The sequence below is a fragment of the Ranitomeya imitator genome, chromosome 6 (genome assembly GCF_032444005.1).
Source record: "Ranitomeya imitator isolate aRanImi1 chromosome 6, aRanImi1.pri, whole genome shotgun sequence".
Lineage (NCBI taxonomy): Eukaryota > Metazoa > Chordata > Amphibia > Anura > Dendrobatidae > Ranitomeya > Ranitomeya imitator.
This window is the reverse complement of record NC_091287.1, coordinates 61382097-61398288: the sequence shown is the minus strand read 5'-3', so window position 1 is coordinate 61398288 and position 16192 is coordinate 61382097. Positions and strand designations below refer to the sequence as shown.

Below are 16192 nucleotides of genomic sequence, written 5' to 3'. Positions count from 1 at the left end.
CGGGACTCCCTGGGAAAGATTTTCCTGTGATTTCCACCATGTCAGAGAGTGATTGGTGCGAGGAGATAGAGTTAACTGCCTGTCTAAATGCCCTCCTAGATGGATTTGCTCCGACAATATCTGCCATTGAAGTTCTCTTGAATGTAATTGGGCCCACTGGACTGCGGGGATGCAAGAGGTCATAGAGCCTAAGAGGGACATGGCCTGACGGAGTGTTATGGAGGGGAGAGATTGGGTTCTCGATACTAAACTCCTTAGTTTTTGTATCTTGTTCTCCGGGAGCCAACATTCCATCTTTTTGGAGTCTAGAGTGAGACCCAAGTACTCCTGGACCTGAGAAGGCATTAGTCTGGACTTTCCCATGTTTATTAGCCAGCCCAATTCCTTCAAAGAATGCATCACTATTGCCAGTTGATCCTCGCAATGTTGCGGGGAGGAGCCTATCACCAAGAAATCGTCCAGATATGGAACGATTAGGGTATTTTCTTCCCTGAGGTGAGCCATTACCTCTGCTATCAGCTTTGTGAAAACCCTCGGGGCTATGGCAAGACCAAATGGTAGGGCTGAAAATTGGAAGTGTTTTAGAACTCCCCTGATGTGAACTGCCATCCTGAGGAATCTCTGGTGATCCTTGTGTATTGGGACGTGATAATATGCGTCCTTTAGGTCCAGGACCACCATGAAGCACTGGGGAAACAACATCTTGATGGATGATTTTATCGTTTCCATCTTGAATGCTTGAACCTCCAGGTAATCGTTTAGTTTCTTTAGATTTATAATAGTCCTGAAGGAACCGTCTGGTTTCTTCCTCAGGAATAGAGGGGAATAGTACCCTTGCCCTCTTTCTTGTGGGGGAACCTCCAGGAGTACACCCTTTTTTACTAACTCGATGACCTCGTTTTCCAGTGCCAGCTGTTGTTCTGCCGAAGATCTTATAGATGTCATCGTAAAAGAGGGACGGGGGCATCTTTTGAATGTCAGCCTCAGGCCTGATTCTATAATGTTCAGAATCCATTGACTGGAGGAAATCTTTTTCCAGGCTGGAAGAAAGAGAGATAACCTCCCTCCCACCTGGGGCGAACCTTCATTGAGAAGGTTTCTTGTTATCGCTGGGGTTTTTGTTAAAGATGAACCCCTTGTTTTTGTTCCTCTTATCCTCCCACTTTCCCTGGCCTCTCCCAGGGTTCTTGCAGAAAAACCTCTTGTTCCGAAAGGGCTTCCGGTAAGAGGGGAGACCTAGAGAGGGAAAGGACTTTTTCTTGTCCCCGGCTTTTTCCAAGATGTCGTCTAATGTGGAACCGAACAAAAACTCTCCTTCGCAGGGGATAGTACACAGTTTTGTTTTTGTTTGCAGATCGCCAGGCCAATTCTTAAGCCAGAGGGCACGCCTGGCCGCATTAGCAAACACTGCTGACCTGGCAGCTAATCTGATAGAGTCTGCCGAGGCGTCAGCCAGAAAAGCCGCCGCTCCTCTTATTACAGGTAATGTCTTCAGCATCGAGTCTCGGGAAGTTTTCCCCTTTAATTGACCCTCTAGTTGATTTAACCAGATCATTAGGGAGCGGGATGTGCAAGCTGCTGCCACTGCCGGTTTCAGGCCTCCTCCCGCTGACTCCCAAGAGCCCTTGAGGAAGGCGTCCGCCTTCTTGTCCATAGGGTCTTTTAGGACCCCCATGTCCTCAAACGGGAGAGCGAATTTTTTTGATGCTTTAGCTATTGCTACATCTAATTTGGGGGCTTTCTCCCAAAAGGAGCAGGATTCATCCTCGAAGGGGTATTTCCTTTTTGGGGTTAGGAGAGTCTTTTTCATGGGTTTTTTCCACTCCTTTTTAATTAACACTGCAATTGCTTCATTAAGAGGGAAAGCTCTTCTCTTTTTTTGTTCTAAGCCCCCAAACATGATGTCTTGTGCTGACTTTTTAGGGTGGGAGTCTACTAATCCCATAGTACTCCTCACTGCCTTTATGAGGCCATCGGTGTCCTATAGCGGGAAACAATTGTGACCTCCTGAGGAAGAAGTGGATGATGAGGATGAGGAGGAGGAGTCGGAGGATGCTGAACTCTCGCTATCGCTGTCAGATTTAGAGACTGGGGACGGGGACCTGTGTCTGGTCCTTCTCCGTTTTTTTCCCCTTTTAAGGGATCTAAAGGTGTCTTCCACCTGCTCTTTAATCAGGTTTTTAAGATCTGTTGCAAACCCGGGCAGGCTTTCAGATACCGTCTGCTGTATGCAGGAATTACATAGCTGCTTCTCCCATGCGGGTGGAAGATCCTCTTTACAGATAATACAGGCTTTGTGCTTTGTTTTACCTACGCTTTTCCTCCCCTAAAAGAGACAAATAATAATCTTACTGTCTCTAACTTTCACGAAGATCAACTTACCACCTCCAGGACCCATAAATACCGGTTGGGGATTCTCTGCCTCTGGCTTTTTCCCCGACGCCGTGCTGGACTCCTTGCTGTACTGAGACCTTTGGCGTTCTTTGCTGGTGTCCTGGTAACCTTTCTGCTGTCGCCTTTTTTGCTGCTGCTGCTGCTGAGGCGATGCTATAGGTGGAGGTGATTCAGGCAATGGAGATGCCGGGTCGCTCATACTGCTGCTGGTCTGCTGTCACTGCCAATAATGCGTGCTGCGCTTGCTGCTGCGACAACTAGTAGCTCCTATACCGATATACTGCAGAGCCACTGGGAGGAAGTAAAACCTCCCTTTTAAAGCTCCCGCCGCTTTTTTTTTTTTTTTTTCTTTTTCCCCGGCGCCTGCGCAGTAGCGCTTCAGCCGACGGCGAGGAGCGTTGAACGCCGGCGCCTGCGCAGACGCTTCTGCGGCGCCTTTGCAACGCCCAAGCGTCAGATCGGCGACGCCTGCGCAGTGGCGTCCAGACAACGGCGAGGAGCGCCGAACGCCGACGCCTGCGCAGTCGGTTCCGGCGGCGCCTGCGCAGATCCAAGCCCCAGCGTCTCGCGAGACCAGCGCAACTCCGGGCATGCGCCGTACTCTCAAGATGGCCGCCCGGAGTGCAGTTATGGCGCTGCTGACCGGCACCCCCGGTCCTATGCAGACCCTACCGCGCGGCTCTGCATGCCCGATGGCGTGCAGTGTGCAGGCTGACGCGTGCTAGGGGAGGGCCGCGCCGCACCTCCCGCAACCACAGAGGGACCCCCCTGGATGTTGCCGCTGCTGCATCTTACCTGGGGAGGTGACCGCGAACTCCTTATCACCTCCCCCACTCACCCTAGAGGCCCACTAGCCCCCAGCGGTGGTGCTTCGGGTCACCACCCCAGCCGAGGCAGAGGGACCCCAGCTGCCTGAGTCGGACTGGTTGGCCCCGGAATTCCAACGTTGAACCGGTAAGTCCGTAGGTCTCCCATCAAGGACAGGAAACCAACTGATGCAGGAGAGTGGTACCGCCTTTTTATCTGTAGGTTTCCTGTCCTTGGTGGGCGGATCCCCTCTCTCCGTGGTGCCGTCATGGGCGATCAGAGAAATAAAATAATATTACATTTATTTTTTCCCCCACTTTTCCACTTGTATCTTTGTGTGGGCACTGAATTACAGCCTGTATTCTACTTCACAGCTGAAATAACTATTCTGCAAGATTCAGAGCTGGAATCACCCATCAACCCTATCTAGTTCAACATCAGCATACAGTTTATTTTATGCTTTTTCTGGTCCAGTTTTATTTTTATAATGGCCACTATCCAGCAAAAACTAATTGCCCCCTCCTCCTGCACTTTAGGGGATTAGATAAAATACTTGTGAACTGCTTGTAATGAAATCCAGCATTGTGAATAAAGCTCTGGATTATAATACAGGCTATAATTTAGGATAGGTGCACGATAGGAGTATCATGTATTTACAAATTGACTTCAAGGGAACCTGTCAGTAGGTTGTTATCACTAAACCGCCATCAGCAGCTGTCACAATAGCTCATTTGCTTTCTGAAGGTGCGGTGGTGTGTAATATTAGCAGCAGGATTTTGTAAAGTAAGCTGTTTAATCACTACGTGAACTGTATGCAAATTCCACGTCAACGAGAAAAAGTCACTTGGCAAAAGAGTTAAAGGTGCCAAGCCCTAAACCTACAAAAGGACAGCGTACAAGTCAGAAGGACCCGGTGTGTCATCTGTAGCCCATCCAAAATCTTCATCTAATAGGCTGACAGCTTCTAAAGCATACGTACAGCACTGGTGAAACTGGAGAAAGTATACCAAGTGCACCCCCATGTGACAGAACTAAAAAACAAGGCCCTCAGGGACATCAATAAAGTCATACTGGGCGAGTTTGGGGCATGGCCAGCTTGACCTCCTTTACCACATAGCTCCATCTGCTTGCCTATCAAAGTCATGCTGGGCGCGTTTGGGACATTGCCAGCCTGACTCCTTCGCCATGTAGCTCTACCTGCCTGCCTATCAAAGTCATACTGGGCGCGTTTGGGACATTGCCAGCCTGACTACTTCGCCATGTAGCTCTACCTGCCTGCCTATCAATAAAATCATACTGGGCGCGTTTGGGACATTGCCAGCCTGACTACTTCGCCATGTAGCTCTACCTGCCTGCCTATCAATAAAATCATACTGGGCGCGTTTGGGACATTGCCAGCCTGACTCCTTCGCCATGTAAGCTCTACCTGCCTGCCTATCAATAAAATCATACTGGGCGCGTTTGGGACATTGCCAGCCTGACTCCTTCGCCATGTAGCTCTACCTGCCTGCCTATCAATAAAATCATACTGGGCGCGTTTGGGACATTGCCAGCCTGACTCCTTCGCCATGTAGCTCTACCTGCCTGCCTATCAATAAAATCATACTGGGCGCGTTTGGGACATTGCCAGCCTGACTCCTTCGCCATGTAGCTCTACCTGCCTGCCTATCAATAAAATCATACTGGGCGCGTTTGGGACATTGCCAGCCTGACTCCTTCGCCATGTAGCTCTACCTGCCTGCCTATCAATAAAATCATACTGGGTGGGTTTGGGGCATGGCCAGCTTGACTCCGTTGCCTTGTGGCTCTTTTAGATACAACACGTTCAGCTTATTTTACAAAATCTTGCCCCCAATATTACATTGAAGGTCACGTTTAGAAAGCAAAAGAGTTAGACTGGTTTCACATTTGCGGATGGAGGGCTGCGTACGTCCTCCGTGAAGCTCCACCCACGGCCACACCTCCTCCGGTCAGCTCCGCCTACGTCGGTATGCGTACCCTATCTTTACCATTAGGTACGCAGGCCATGCCGATGTATAGTACAGATACCTCCGCATGTGTCGTTTTGACGGTGCGGCGACCTGCGCCGAACGCAACGATTTGCAATTTGGTGCGGCCGTCACACCATCAAAACGACACATGCGGAGGTATCCGCATACATCCGCATGGCCTGCGTACCCATTGTTAAAGATGGGGTACGCAGGACGCATGCAGCCGTACGCGGAGCTGAATGAAGAGGCGAGACAGTGGGCGGGACTTCACAGAGGAAGTCAGCAACCCTCCGCAGCTCTGCTGAACGCTAGTGTGAAACTAGCCTTTACGATGGCAGTTCAGTGGTAAGAAATATACTGACAGACTCCCTTTAATTTTGTATGCAGATTATAATCTGTACATCTGTAGTATAAAAGATGGGTTATAGCAGTAGGGGCAAACTACTTGTGGGTAACTTTGTCTTTATGCAGTGTCCTTTTCTTGCTTATAAAAGATATCATTACTGAAGGGGTATACCCATCTCGGACACTTCCAGCATGTCCACAAAATGCAAGTTCGTCAATTTACTGAACTTCCATATAAGAGAAAGGAGAGAGCCGCAGTCACCTCGCTATTCCCAAATGTACAAGATTGGGACTTTTTCTCGAGATAGGACCCACATCTATCAGACATTTTTCGCATATCTTGTGGATGTGATAAATGTTCAAGTAGTGACAACTCCTACATTCACTATAACCAGTTCCTCAAAAATAGATCTAACAGAGTAGCACAATCTTTCAGGTTTCCAACCAGCTCTGAGTTATCCATTCCAAGGGGCACAACATTACACCAAAGACATGGCTACAAAACGGGATAAAGTGATGTGAGGGAGGAGCAAGGAGTTTGTGAAACTGTACTCACCATTTTTTGGTGTGCTTTGCCAATGGCAAGAAGCACCTTTAGCGCTCGCCTGATTCTGTCCGTTTGACGTTAAGAAAAAGCCGCGACCGCTTGTGTCACATGACTCATTTTGAAAGTGTTCCTTGATGGAATGCACAACTGTCAGTGAAGGTAAAACACACCAAGATGTGAGGATCGCCTTTCAGCGCAGCAGTGAAGGAGTTAATGTGCAACAAACGTTCATAATCAAAGAGGTCTTCAAACAGAACTCACAGATTACAAACAGATGTAAAAAAATAAATAAAAATAAATCAATCTAGACATGTCTACTCATTCACCCTTAAAATCCATCAGACACACTGAAAGTACCTATCACCTTGGAAAATGCTATTTACCAGCAGATATAGGGTAGATCTGTAATCTAATAGACTTACAATGCTGCCTGGCTGACTTACTGAAAGTGAAGCTACCAGGAAAAAACTAACTTATTTCCTCCCGGAAGCTGCCGGCTTTCAGTCATGGAGGCGGTGCATGCAGGGATTACAGGCACTTCACACTGTACTGGGAGGGGAGCAGCAAATGATAAGCACGCCCTGGCACGTTGATTGACAGCCAGCTCTGCAGTGCCACTGTGCAGAACGAGCTGTCAATCAATGTGTCAGGGTGTGATTGCAGCAGCCACTCCCAGTTTAGTGAACTGTGACTAATCACTCTACTGCATGCACCACCCCCAAGACTGAAAGCCAAAGACTCCTGAGTTTAAATAGGTTCATTTTCTCCTGGTAGCCGAATATTCAGTAAGGCGGTCAGGCAGCATTGGAATGCTATTTACCTGCAGGTATATAGCGTCTTCCAAGGTAACAGGTTCTCTTTAACATCATTGAAGGAAGTTCTAGTTTCCATCTCGGCAGCATTATTGCCCACCACCACCCACTAGTTTCTAGAAAAATATGAACCCATCTGTAAAACACCCCAAAATAAACCCTCTTAATGACATTCAATGCTTGTGGATTTTATGTAACATGACAGGGAAATAAGCAAATCGCCAAACTAGGGGAAAGGGACAAGTCAACATAACAAGGAAGAAGCTTGGGCAGCTAGCACTGGAGAGCAAAATCAAGATGCAAAAAGTCAACTATACATACTGTGATACTGTCCATCTGTCCTCCTATTCCCTTCAGGAAAGAAAAGCAATTGTAAGCCAAGATAGCAAAGGCTCAATGAACTTTCTTGCATGGTAAAATACAAAAGATGCCGCAGATATAGAGTAGCTTTAGCCACACACACATCGTAGGAGCCATTGTATAGACTGAAAAGTCACGACAGCGTGGCCCATCAACTCACTAAATGCAGAATTTTACATTTTATCAGTCTCCAACCCCTTGCTAGCCAATTCTCAGAAATATTGTTTCGGCCCATAAAATGGCGATATTGCTGGTCGCTCTTTATTGATGACTTATCGGAACTTGTAGTAGTCATATACACATTTTAAAGCAGTGATTTCCTCATTGCTTGTTGCATGCTCGAAATGTAGAGGTGGAAATTATTAACTTAATCAGTTGACCAAGACAGATACTCTAACATCTGATGCTACATAATATTCAGCTCTTGTGCAACGTAAAATGTTCTTACTGATCACTGACACTGATCCACGCAGGGTAAGTTGGGTGAGAATACCCTCTAAACGCCGGAGTGCTTACTATTTAGTTATAAAATTATTTTCACACAGTTTAAATATTAAAACATAGTATAATTAATAAAAACAGTATAACATTTTAAAAAATTGGATAAAAACGAAAAGAACCAGGTATCCAGTCTAAAAGATTGTAGGAGGACTTTGTCCTATTATTCAGAATTGAAGGGATGTTTTAGGGAAAAAAAATAATGGCTGATATGGTCCACATGAAGACAAAGGAGCCGTGGTGTCCTATGAATTGGGGAGAGTTTCCATACTAAGCATGGATTTATGTATGGACATGCCACTGGGCCTGGTGAAAAATTAAGAGTTCGAATACCCAACAACAACACACTGATTGCCCACTTAAGGTGACCATTTGTGTTTGCTTTGCTCATTCAGATAATAGAGAAAATACAACTATGAAATCATAAGAATGTAGATTAGTTCTTTATCAAGCATTTCCATTGCTCTTAGCAAAGTACAACCATCGTATGAGACATTGTCTTTAAAAGGACTAGGGGACAAAGTTTCTTCTTCAGGAGACGGCCAAACCAGCATAGGGAATCTTATAAGCCAAGCAATGCTCCATTGTAAAGAGGTATGCCAACAGCCTCTTCAATGAGGACAGGATCTCTAGTGCCATCTATTAGAAGTAGCAATCCTAGAAGTCGATATTGATCTTTTAAAGAGCCTTGCCACAAGGTTTAGAATGAAAAGAGAAACCAAAATGTTCTTCAAAAGGAAAATGAACTCCATTTGAAGTCAAATGTTTTTGATGACACTAAAGACCCTGTTCTCTTTCTCTTTGAAGAGGCTATTAGCATTTTTCCCAAGGAGCATTGCCTGGCCTATAAGTCTCCATATTCCAGATTGTATTCAACTCAAGAAAAAACTTCACCACCTAGACCACTATAAAAAACAAACAAACATATAGATGTCTACAACTGGAGTTCTTTTCTCTCTTGGCCTTTTGGATAAGATCAAGTGCAGTATCTTTTGAGTCAGTGAATAGACTGAGATGCTGTAACTTTTGGGGTGTAAGCCCACTGGCTCATATAGCCATCTACGGTAATTAGGGGACCTCGACCCCCAGGGTAGAAGCCTTGATGTTGAGTTGAGCTTAAAAGCCCAAGGTGCAGAAGTGTCCAGGAGTGGTGAGTGGTGCCCGAACTCACTGGGTTTTGGACCCTCAACTGTTTATGGCATATTTGCAAAGTACTTCTCTTTATCACTTTTTAAGTAAACATCCTTATTCTGGGCCCTTTGGCTAGGAGAGGGACTTTACACATTTCCAGGTGGAAAGTCCAGACAGTATTTGCACTGTAAATTGATTCAATATTTAATGTAATTGTTCAATGTGTGCCACTTTTTTCACATGTGTCCATCATAAGGACTTCTTCAGGATGCAACTCCTCTATAGGATCCATTCTGACCGGTCTAGGGGGAGAGTGCGTTCCCATTAGGTTCCACTGCCCTCTTCAAGCCCATGGCTCTCTTCTAAGATCTGACCTTGACAGAGCTTCTAGTTTCAGGAAGGTGGCAGCCCAGGTGGATACTGGGAGCGACAGCAACTCTGCCAAAGGGAAGCCACTATTGTCTGTCTTTTGCTATGGCCTTCTGGTCTGGAGGGATGGGAATCACTTATTGGGAGCCTTCCTGCGATAGACTGCATTCTTGGGCACTGTTTTCTGTTATGTGGCATCATTCGCATTTTTTTTCAGATTACTTGATTGGAGAACATGATCTTAGACTTTCAAAGTATTTTCCTTTTGAAGAAATTTCAGATTTGGCATCCTAACCCAAGTCATGTGAGCAAGGCCCTTTAAAGGATCAATTCTGACAACCAGGACTGCTACCTCCAATAGGTGCACTGGAGACCCGGTTCTGTTCCTCTTTGAAGAGACTATTTGCATTGTCTTACCAAAAAGATTATTTGGCAAAAGTGATATTTTTCTGTTTCTGTCAAGACTATTGATAAATACCTATTGACCTGTTCTGACAAGAAAAGATATTATTGCATAAAGCCTGCAGTTTGGTTATTACATACCTATGTGCGTCTGGGCCATGACATCTGCTAATCTGTGTGCGGCACTGCTGCCCCCACTCTGTGTTGACGAGGAAGAAGTGGTTGATGTGGTTGATCCATGGATGGCTTGGCTAATCCAGTGCTCCATGTTTATACTTCCTTGGCTTGAGGTTGGAGTTCCCTGTGAGTCCCCTTGTACTGAACCTTCATCCTCTGACCCTGAAGAGGTATCTGCCAAAAATGCAAACATATGTAATATACCTAGTCCCCAAAAAAGTCTCTTTAAAAACCAACAACAACTAACAGAGTTGGTAAATGCCATTTTTTCTTTACGATAGGCCATCAATATCTGATAGGTGAGTGTTCGACACCCGGAACCTGTGCCTATCAACTATTACCGGCGCCGCACAAAAAGTCTTGGATGGTGGCCACAGCCGAGTACTAAAGATTCACCCCCTATTCAAATTAATAGGGGGTGGCTGTACAGTGTCTGGCCGCGGCCAATATAGTTTTGGCGGAGATGCTGTGTTCCAGCAGCATCCAAGAATTTACAGGCCCCGCCAGCACCGCTAACAGCTGATTGGTAGGGGCGCCGGGTGTCCCACCCCTATCGATCAGATATTGATTGCTTATCCTAAGGATCGGTCATCAATAAAAAAAGTAGTGGCCAACAGAGAACACCGAAAATCACCAATTGCATCACTATCGACAAAGAACACAGAAAAACAATCATTTCATTGCTTACGCTTTAGTGATCTTAGCAATGATTGGCTAAATTGTAAAGCTATTAAACTAAACTAAATAGGCCTTCACATGGGACAATAATTGGCCCAAAAAGTGTTCATAAATATGCTAGTAGTTCCTGAACATTAGCCCGTGTAGACAAGCCGATGTTCATTTACTTGGCCCTAAAATCCTTACTGTAGACAGAACATTTGCTGGAGTAAATAGTGGTTGTGCTGCCGACAAACTACTTGCAGCGGCTCACATGAAAGGACTTTACATGAAAGTTGATCAGTCTTCTGCATCATTAATCTTAGCTCTTTATGGGCAGAAATTTGCTTAAAAAAAAACACAAAAAAAACACCATAAGATACTAATCAACGATCAATTCTGGTATTGAAAGAGTCCTTTGACTAAGTAAATGTTTATTTTGCCTGCAGCGCCACTACAGGGGAAATAAAGTACTACAGTGTTCATTCACAGGACATGACCTCCAGAAGAAGTACCGTATTTGTCACTGCTCTCCATTCCAGCCAAGAAATGGTATATGTCTATCAGGGTGAAGGAGTACAGGTTTATCAACTTACACAGTCCTTTAAAAAACTATCCAATTAGACATAATAAGAGTCTTATTGGGTATTTCAGGTTCTTCGACGATTCTTGCGATTACAAACCATAAAAAACATTAGAAAGCATAGTTAATCTGAAAAAAAAAAAAAAAACTCTTGAATAAAAATGGTACTTTAAAAATATCAGTACTATATTACCTGGGGGTGTGTATGCATCCATTGATGTTTGCACCACAAGGGAGCGTCGCTTCGATGGCATGGGTACCGCCATTTTCCTTTCTTTATGTTTAGCAAGGGCCGCCTGGACTGCTTCTGTATGTACATCTGTAAAACAACAAATCGATAGTTCTCATTGACGTGCTAAAGTGATTTCTAAACCTATAGTTTTAAAAGGTCACTGTCATTACAACAAACTTTGCGTAAATCAATACTACAAGCAAATATAGGAAACTTTGTGATATATCTTAACAGATAGATCTGATTCTTTCTTCACTTATGGGTCACTATTTCTCTTAAACCCACTCACATCCTCGTGAATTTATCAATTTCTCTGAAAAACAGCTAAAATCGGTCTGGCTTGAGACACAACGGACTGTTAGGTCACAGATGGATCTGATTAAGCTGATTATTTAAGAGAATGCAGAATAGTGAGAAAAAGAGGAGCAAAGAGACGGACGGAGAATGAGCTGCAGCTTTCTAGTAAATGGACTCACAGCTACACTGCTTAGTACTTTTTTTTTTCTAATGGCCTACATGCTGTTGTTACTGCTGCTACACAGAGACAAGAGAGGAGAAATCAATTTCTCTCTGTGCGTGTTGTCTGTGGGAGACATCATAAGAGCTACTTTTCACCCACTAGCTCAGATACAACTAAAATAGCAATAGAGCATGTAGAGGTGAAACTGCGGAAACAAACACTGGATACAAGTCATATTTTGTGCCATTACTTAGGGGGGAAGTCAGATGGCCGCAAAATCGGACCGAGATTGGATCGCATAACTCAGACTGGCAGCGGAACTCCAGACATATATATATATATATATATATATATATATATATATATATATATATATATATATATATATATATATATATATATATATATATATCTTTTTGCAGCTGTCACACTCGGGCCGGTCAGTCTGTGCACTATGGTCCGATTAATACGGCGTTCTGACTGTGCCCTTATGCACACATATAAAGACAACTTATTCTGATACGTTTATTTGTTGGACTAACAATAAAATGGGGGAGGAGAGCACTTCTTTTTATTAAAAGGGACATTTAATGGAAAAAAGTGCTCCCCACCCCATTTTACTTTTAGTCCAATGGACAAAATAAAAACACAGTTAGATGGAAAAAATGAAGTACAGCTTACAACCTCTGCATACTAGCTATGTTTATTCATACAAGTCGGCCTATGCTACTCTGTCTTTCCTCTATACTTTACACTACAGCTTTGCCAATTCACATCAGCCTGTTCCTTAGGCCAAAGTTGCATTCACATTCGCCCAAAATTATGTTGCTTGGTCAAGATCTACAAAACAAAGCTTGCTGCAGTAATTTGCATCATGGCCCAGTATAATTTTAACACTGTATATTTTACAGTAATCGGTCATTTTTTTCCCTTCTAGGATGTTCATCAGATCTTACCAGATCGATAGCGTTCATCTCTTGAGCCTGAGGAGCGCCGGCGATGATATCTAGAGGAGGAGGAAGGGGTGACAGGAGTTCTACGTTCCGGTGGTAGGACTTGATCCACCCCTGCAAATAAGATTGAATTCTTTTTTTAATTTTATATACATTTAAAGTACACCACTAAAAAAAACAAATGTGACTACTATTACAAGGGAACAAATAATATAAGAATTAAAGGGGTTTTCCAGGAGTTAAACAGAGAAATCAGCTTTCTTGTCAGCACATTACCGATAGCAGTGGGGCACCAGATGTAATACAACTATATGAATAAGTAATTTACCATTTTTAGCTAATTTTGCCCCTAAACCTACAACCCTATACGAAAAAATCCTTAACTGATGTTCCATTCAATTGATTTTCCTCACTAAATATACTACCACTACCACTGCTATAATTATTTTGACGACCAAACAAGTTTCCTCTGGAGGTGATAGATTTGTCGCTTCTCAGCCTCCTGTATACACTGAGCCCAGACTTCATAGCTATTCTTCAGCAGAAAACCTCCTTCAATTACCTGTTACCAGCAGGAGGTCAGAGCTGAACAGGGAATGGAATGAAGTGCGAGCTTTTGTTTCCTTCAATTCATAATGAAGCCATGCTTCTACCCCCATTATCCGGGTGACACGTCCCTTCTGAAGAGATGGCTTTGTGGATTTTGGTCCCATTTTAGCATTACATCATCTATGACAAGTATATTAGGGTCATCAAATCCTACGTTCTTCTCTAGTAGAATCATCACCCCGTTTCTTGATGCGCTCTTTTGCTAATCTACAGGAGCTTGCATCTATCTTTTTAAATACACTTTCCCCACTCATACAGTATCACAGTTCAACCCATTCAGCTAAGCCCAAGCAATCTGCCGTGAAAATGGTCAATTTCCTCCATATTCTCATTCTTTGTTGTATTCTTCTTTTTAGTATACGATCTACCGTATATTCGTCTCCACAGATCTCTTTGGGTTCGCTGTAATTTGTATTCGGAGACACTTTTCATTCCCTCATTTCTCAGTACTGGGCTATTTTCTATTTTTCATCCTGGATTAAGGGCCACAGAACGGATTTCACCCAGTTAATTCTGAGACTTCACATTTCTTGGAATTTTCCAACTACCTCCATTAGAATTCTGCACGTGGCGTCTGTTTTGGTTTCCTCATAAAAAAATCAAATTGTTTGCGTAAAGCAGTGGTCCCCAACTCCAGGCCTCGAGGGCCGCCAACAGTGCAGGTTTTCAGGATTTCCTTAGTATTGCACAGGGGTTGGAATCATCACCTGTGCAGATGATCACATTACCACCGATGCAATACTAAAGAAATCCTTAAACCTGCACTGTTGGCGGCCCTCGAGGCTTGGAGTTCGAGACCCCTGGCGTAAAGGGACACCCACTCCTTCATCCCACTGATCTAGGCGTGATCCTTTCTTTTAATTACCTTCGGCTAAAACCCTACAGCAAAATGTAAGCAGGAAAAGTTCTAAAATTACTTTAAATCATCTCCTCTATTACTCTGGCGTGGTATTTAATCGTTTTTCTGCCTTTTTATTCAATATGTTCATTCACAATTTGACACAAATGCCAAGTGCAGTCCGATTCCAGTTATGGATATTGTTTATTTTTGTGAACAGTATATATCCTACAGTTATGGGAGATTATTTCAGCGTGGTGGCGAACATAATGCAGTTACTTATATCACTGGGAAGTCGCCACATTAGCTCCAAATTAATATCAGACAGATGGAAAATGATATATATGCCATGTGTCCCATCTATAAAAAGCTAAAATCAGGATAGAAATATGGCATCAATGTCTCCCGCCTGGGACATCCTGGGGAGGTTCCTGCCCGACTGGGGAGATACCTTGAAATCGTGGATCCCATAATTTTTTAGGACCTACTTGCATCCCATTGACCAGCCCCAATATTATATTATATATATATATATATATATATATATATATATATATATATATATATATATATATATATATATATATATATATATATATATATACACACACACACACACACACACACACACACACACACACACACACACACACACACACACACACAGTGGCGGCAAAAAAAAATCTTTACAAGTTCAATGAAGCCGCTAAATCTTAATATTCAAGTGGATTCCAGTGTTTTATTGTGGATATTTTATTACAATTAGTATTTTGTCATGTCACCCATACATTTTATCACCATCTGCAGTCGTTTAGGCATGGATTCAGCAAGGCTGGCTAAGTATGTGGAGTCCATGTTTACCCACAGTGTCTTCAGGCAACTTGGTAGACCCAGGTCCTTCTGCAGGCGGTGACGAATTGTCCTAGTTGCGATGTTCTGGAGGAGCATAGGGTACTTGTTTTTTAGTTCAACAGCAGTTATAGAAGGATGTGACATCACTTCACGCTTCAGAAGCTTATCAGTCCTTGGTGAAGTCTTCTTAGGTGCGCCAGAGCCTGACTTCCTCTGCGGTACCATCCCAGGAGGCAATGATGCCGCCGACCGCTTCAGTTGATAAATTGCTTCTCTTGACACTCCCAGATCTCTAGCTACAGCAATCACCGAATCCCCCTTCTCGAGCAGAGTCAAGGCACGGGATTTCTCTTCCATTTTATGCTTCTTTCGGCCCATTGTGGGAGATAATAAAAAACTGCCTAATAGCAAAACTGGCTGAGCTGCACATAACAACCAATCAGAGTGCAGCTTTCACTTTACCAGAGAACAGCTTTAATATTAGACAGTTTTTTATTATCTCCCCCATTGTGTACACTTTTAAAAAGTGAAATTATGATGTGGATTTTATATGTGAAGTTTTTTTTTTTGCTGCGCAAGTGTAAAGATTTTTTTTGCCAGCACTGTATATATATAACTAGATGGTGGCCCGATTCTAACGCATCGGGTATTCTAGAATATGCATGTCCATGTAGTATATTGCCCAGCCTTGTAGTATATTGCCCAGCGACGTAGTATATTGCCCAGTCACGTAGTATATTGCACAGCCCACGTAGTATATTGCACAGCCCACGTAGTATATTGCACAGCCCACGTAGTATATTGCACAGCCCACATAGTATATTGCCCAGCCACGTAGTATATTGCACAGTCACGTAGCATATTGCCCAGACACGTAGTATATTGCACAGCCCACATAGTATATTGCCCAGCCACGTAGTATATTGCCCAGTCACGTAGTATATTGCACAGCCCACGTAGTATATTGCACAGCCCACGTGTATATTGCACAGCCCACATAGTATATTGCCCAGCCACGTAGTATATTGCCCAGTCACGTAGTATATTGCACAGCCCACGTAGTATATTGCACAGCCCACATGTATATTGCACAGCCCACATAGTATATTGCCCAGCCACGTAGTATATTGCCCAGTCACGTAGTATATTGCCCAGACACGTAGTATATTGCCCAG

The 16192-nt window shown here is 43.8% G+C and overlaps 1 protein-coding gene across 4 annotated transcripts in view; it reads right to left on the bottom strand.

Annotated features, from left to right (window-relative positions):
* Positions 1-16192, bottom strand: part of DIP2C (disco interacting protein 2 homolog C) — a 492724-nt gene that overhangs the window by 187934 nt on the left and 288598 nt on the right. For 2 of the 4 annotated variants that reach the window (XM_069729707.1, XM_069729706.1), the window contains 5 exons: positions 12722-12832; positions 11267-11392; positions 9798-10007; positions 7218-7247; positions 6094-6231 (listed from right to left, as the gene is read on the bottom strand). In XM_069729707.1, the coding sequence (XP_069585808.1) occupies positions 6094-6231; positions 7218-7247; positions 9798-10007; positions 11267-11392; positions 12722-12832 (615 nt within the window). The remainder of the gene's footprint in view (positions 1-6093; positions 6232-7217; positions 7248-9797; positions 10008-11266; positions 11393-12721; positions 12833-16192) is intronic. The other 2 variants (XM_069729709.1, XM_069729708.1) reach the window with 1 other exon arrangement.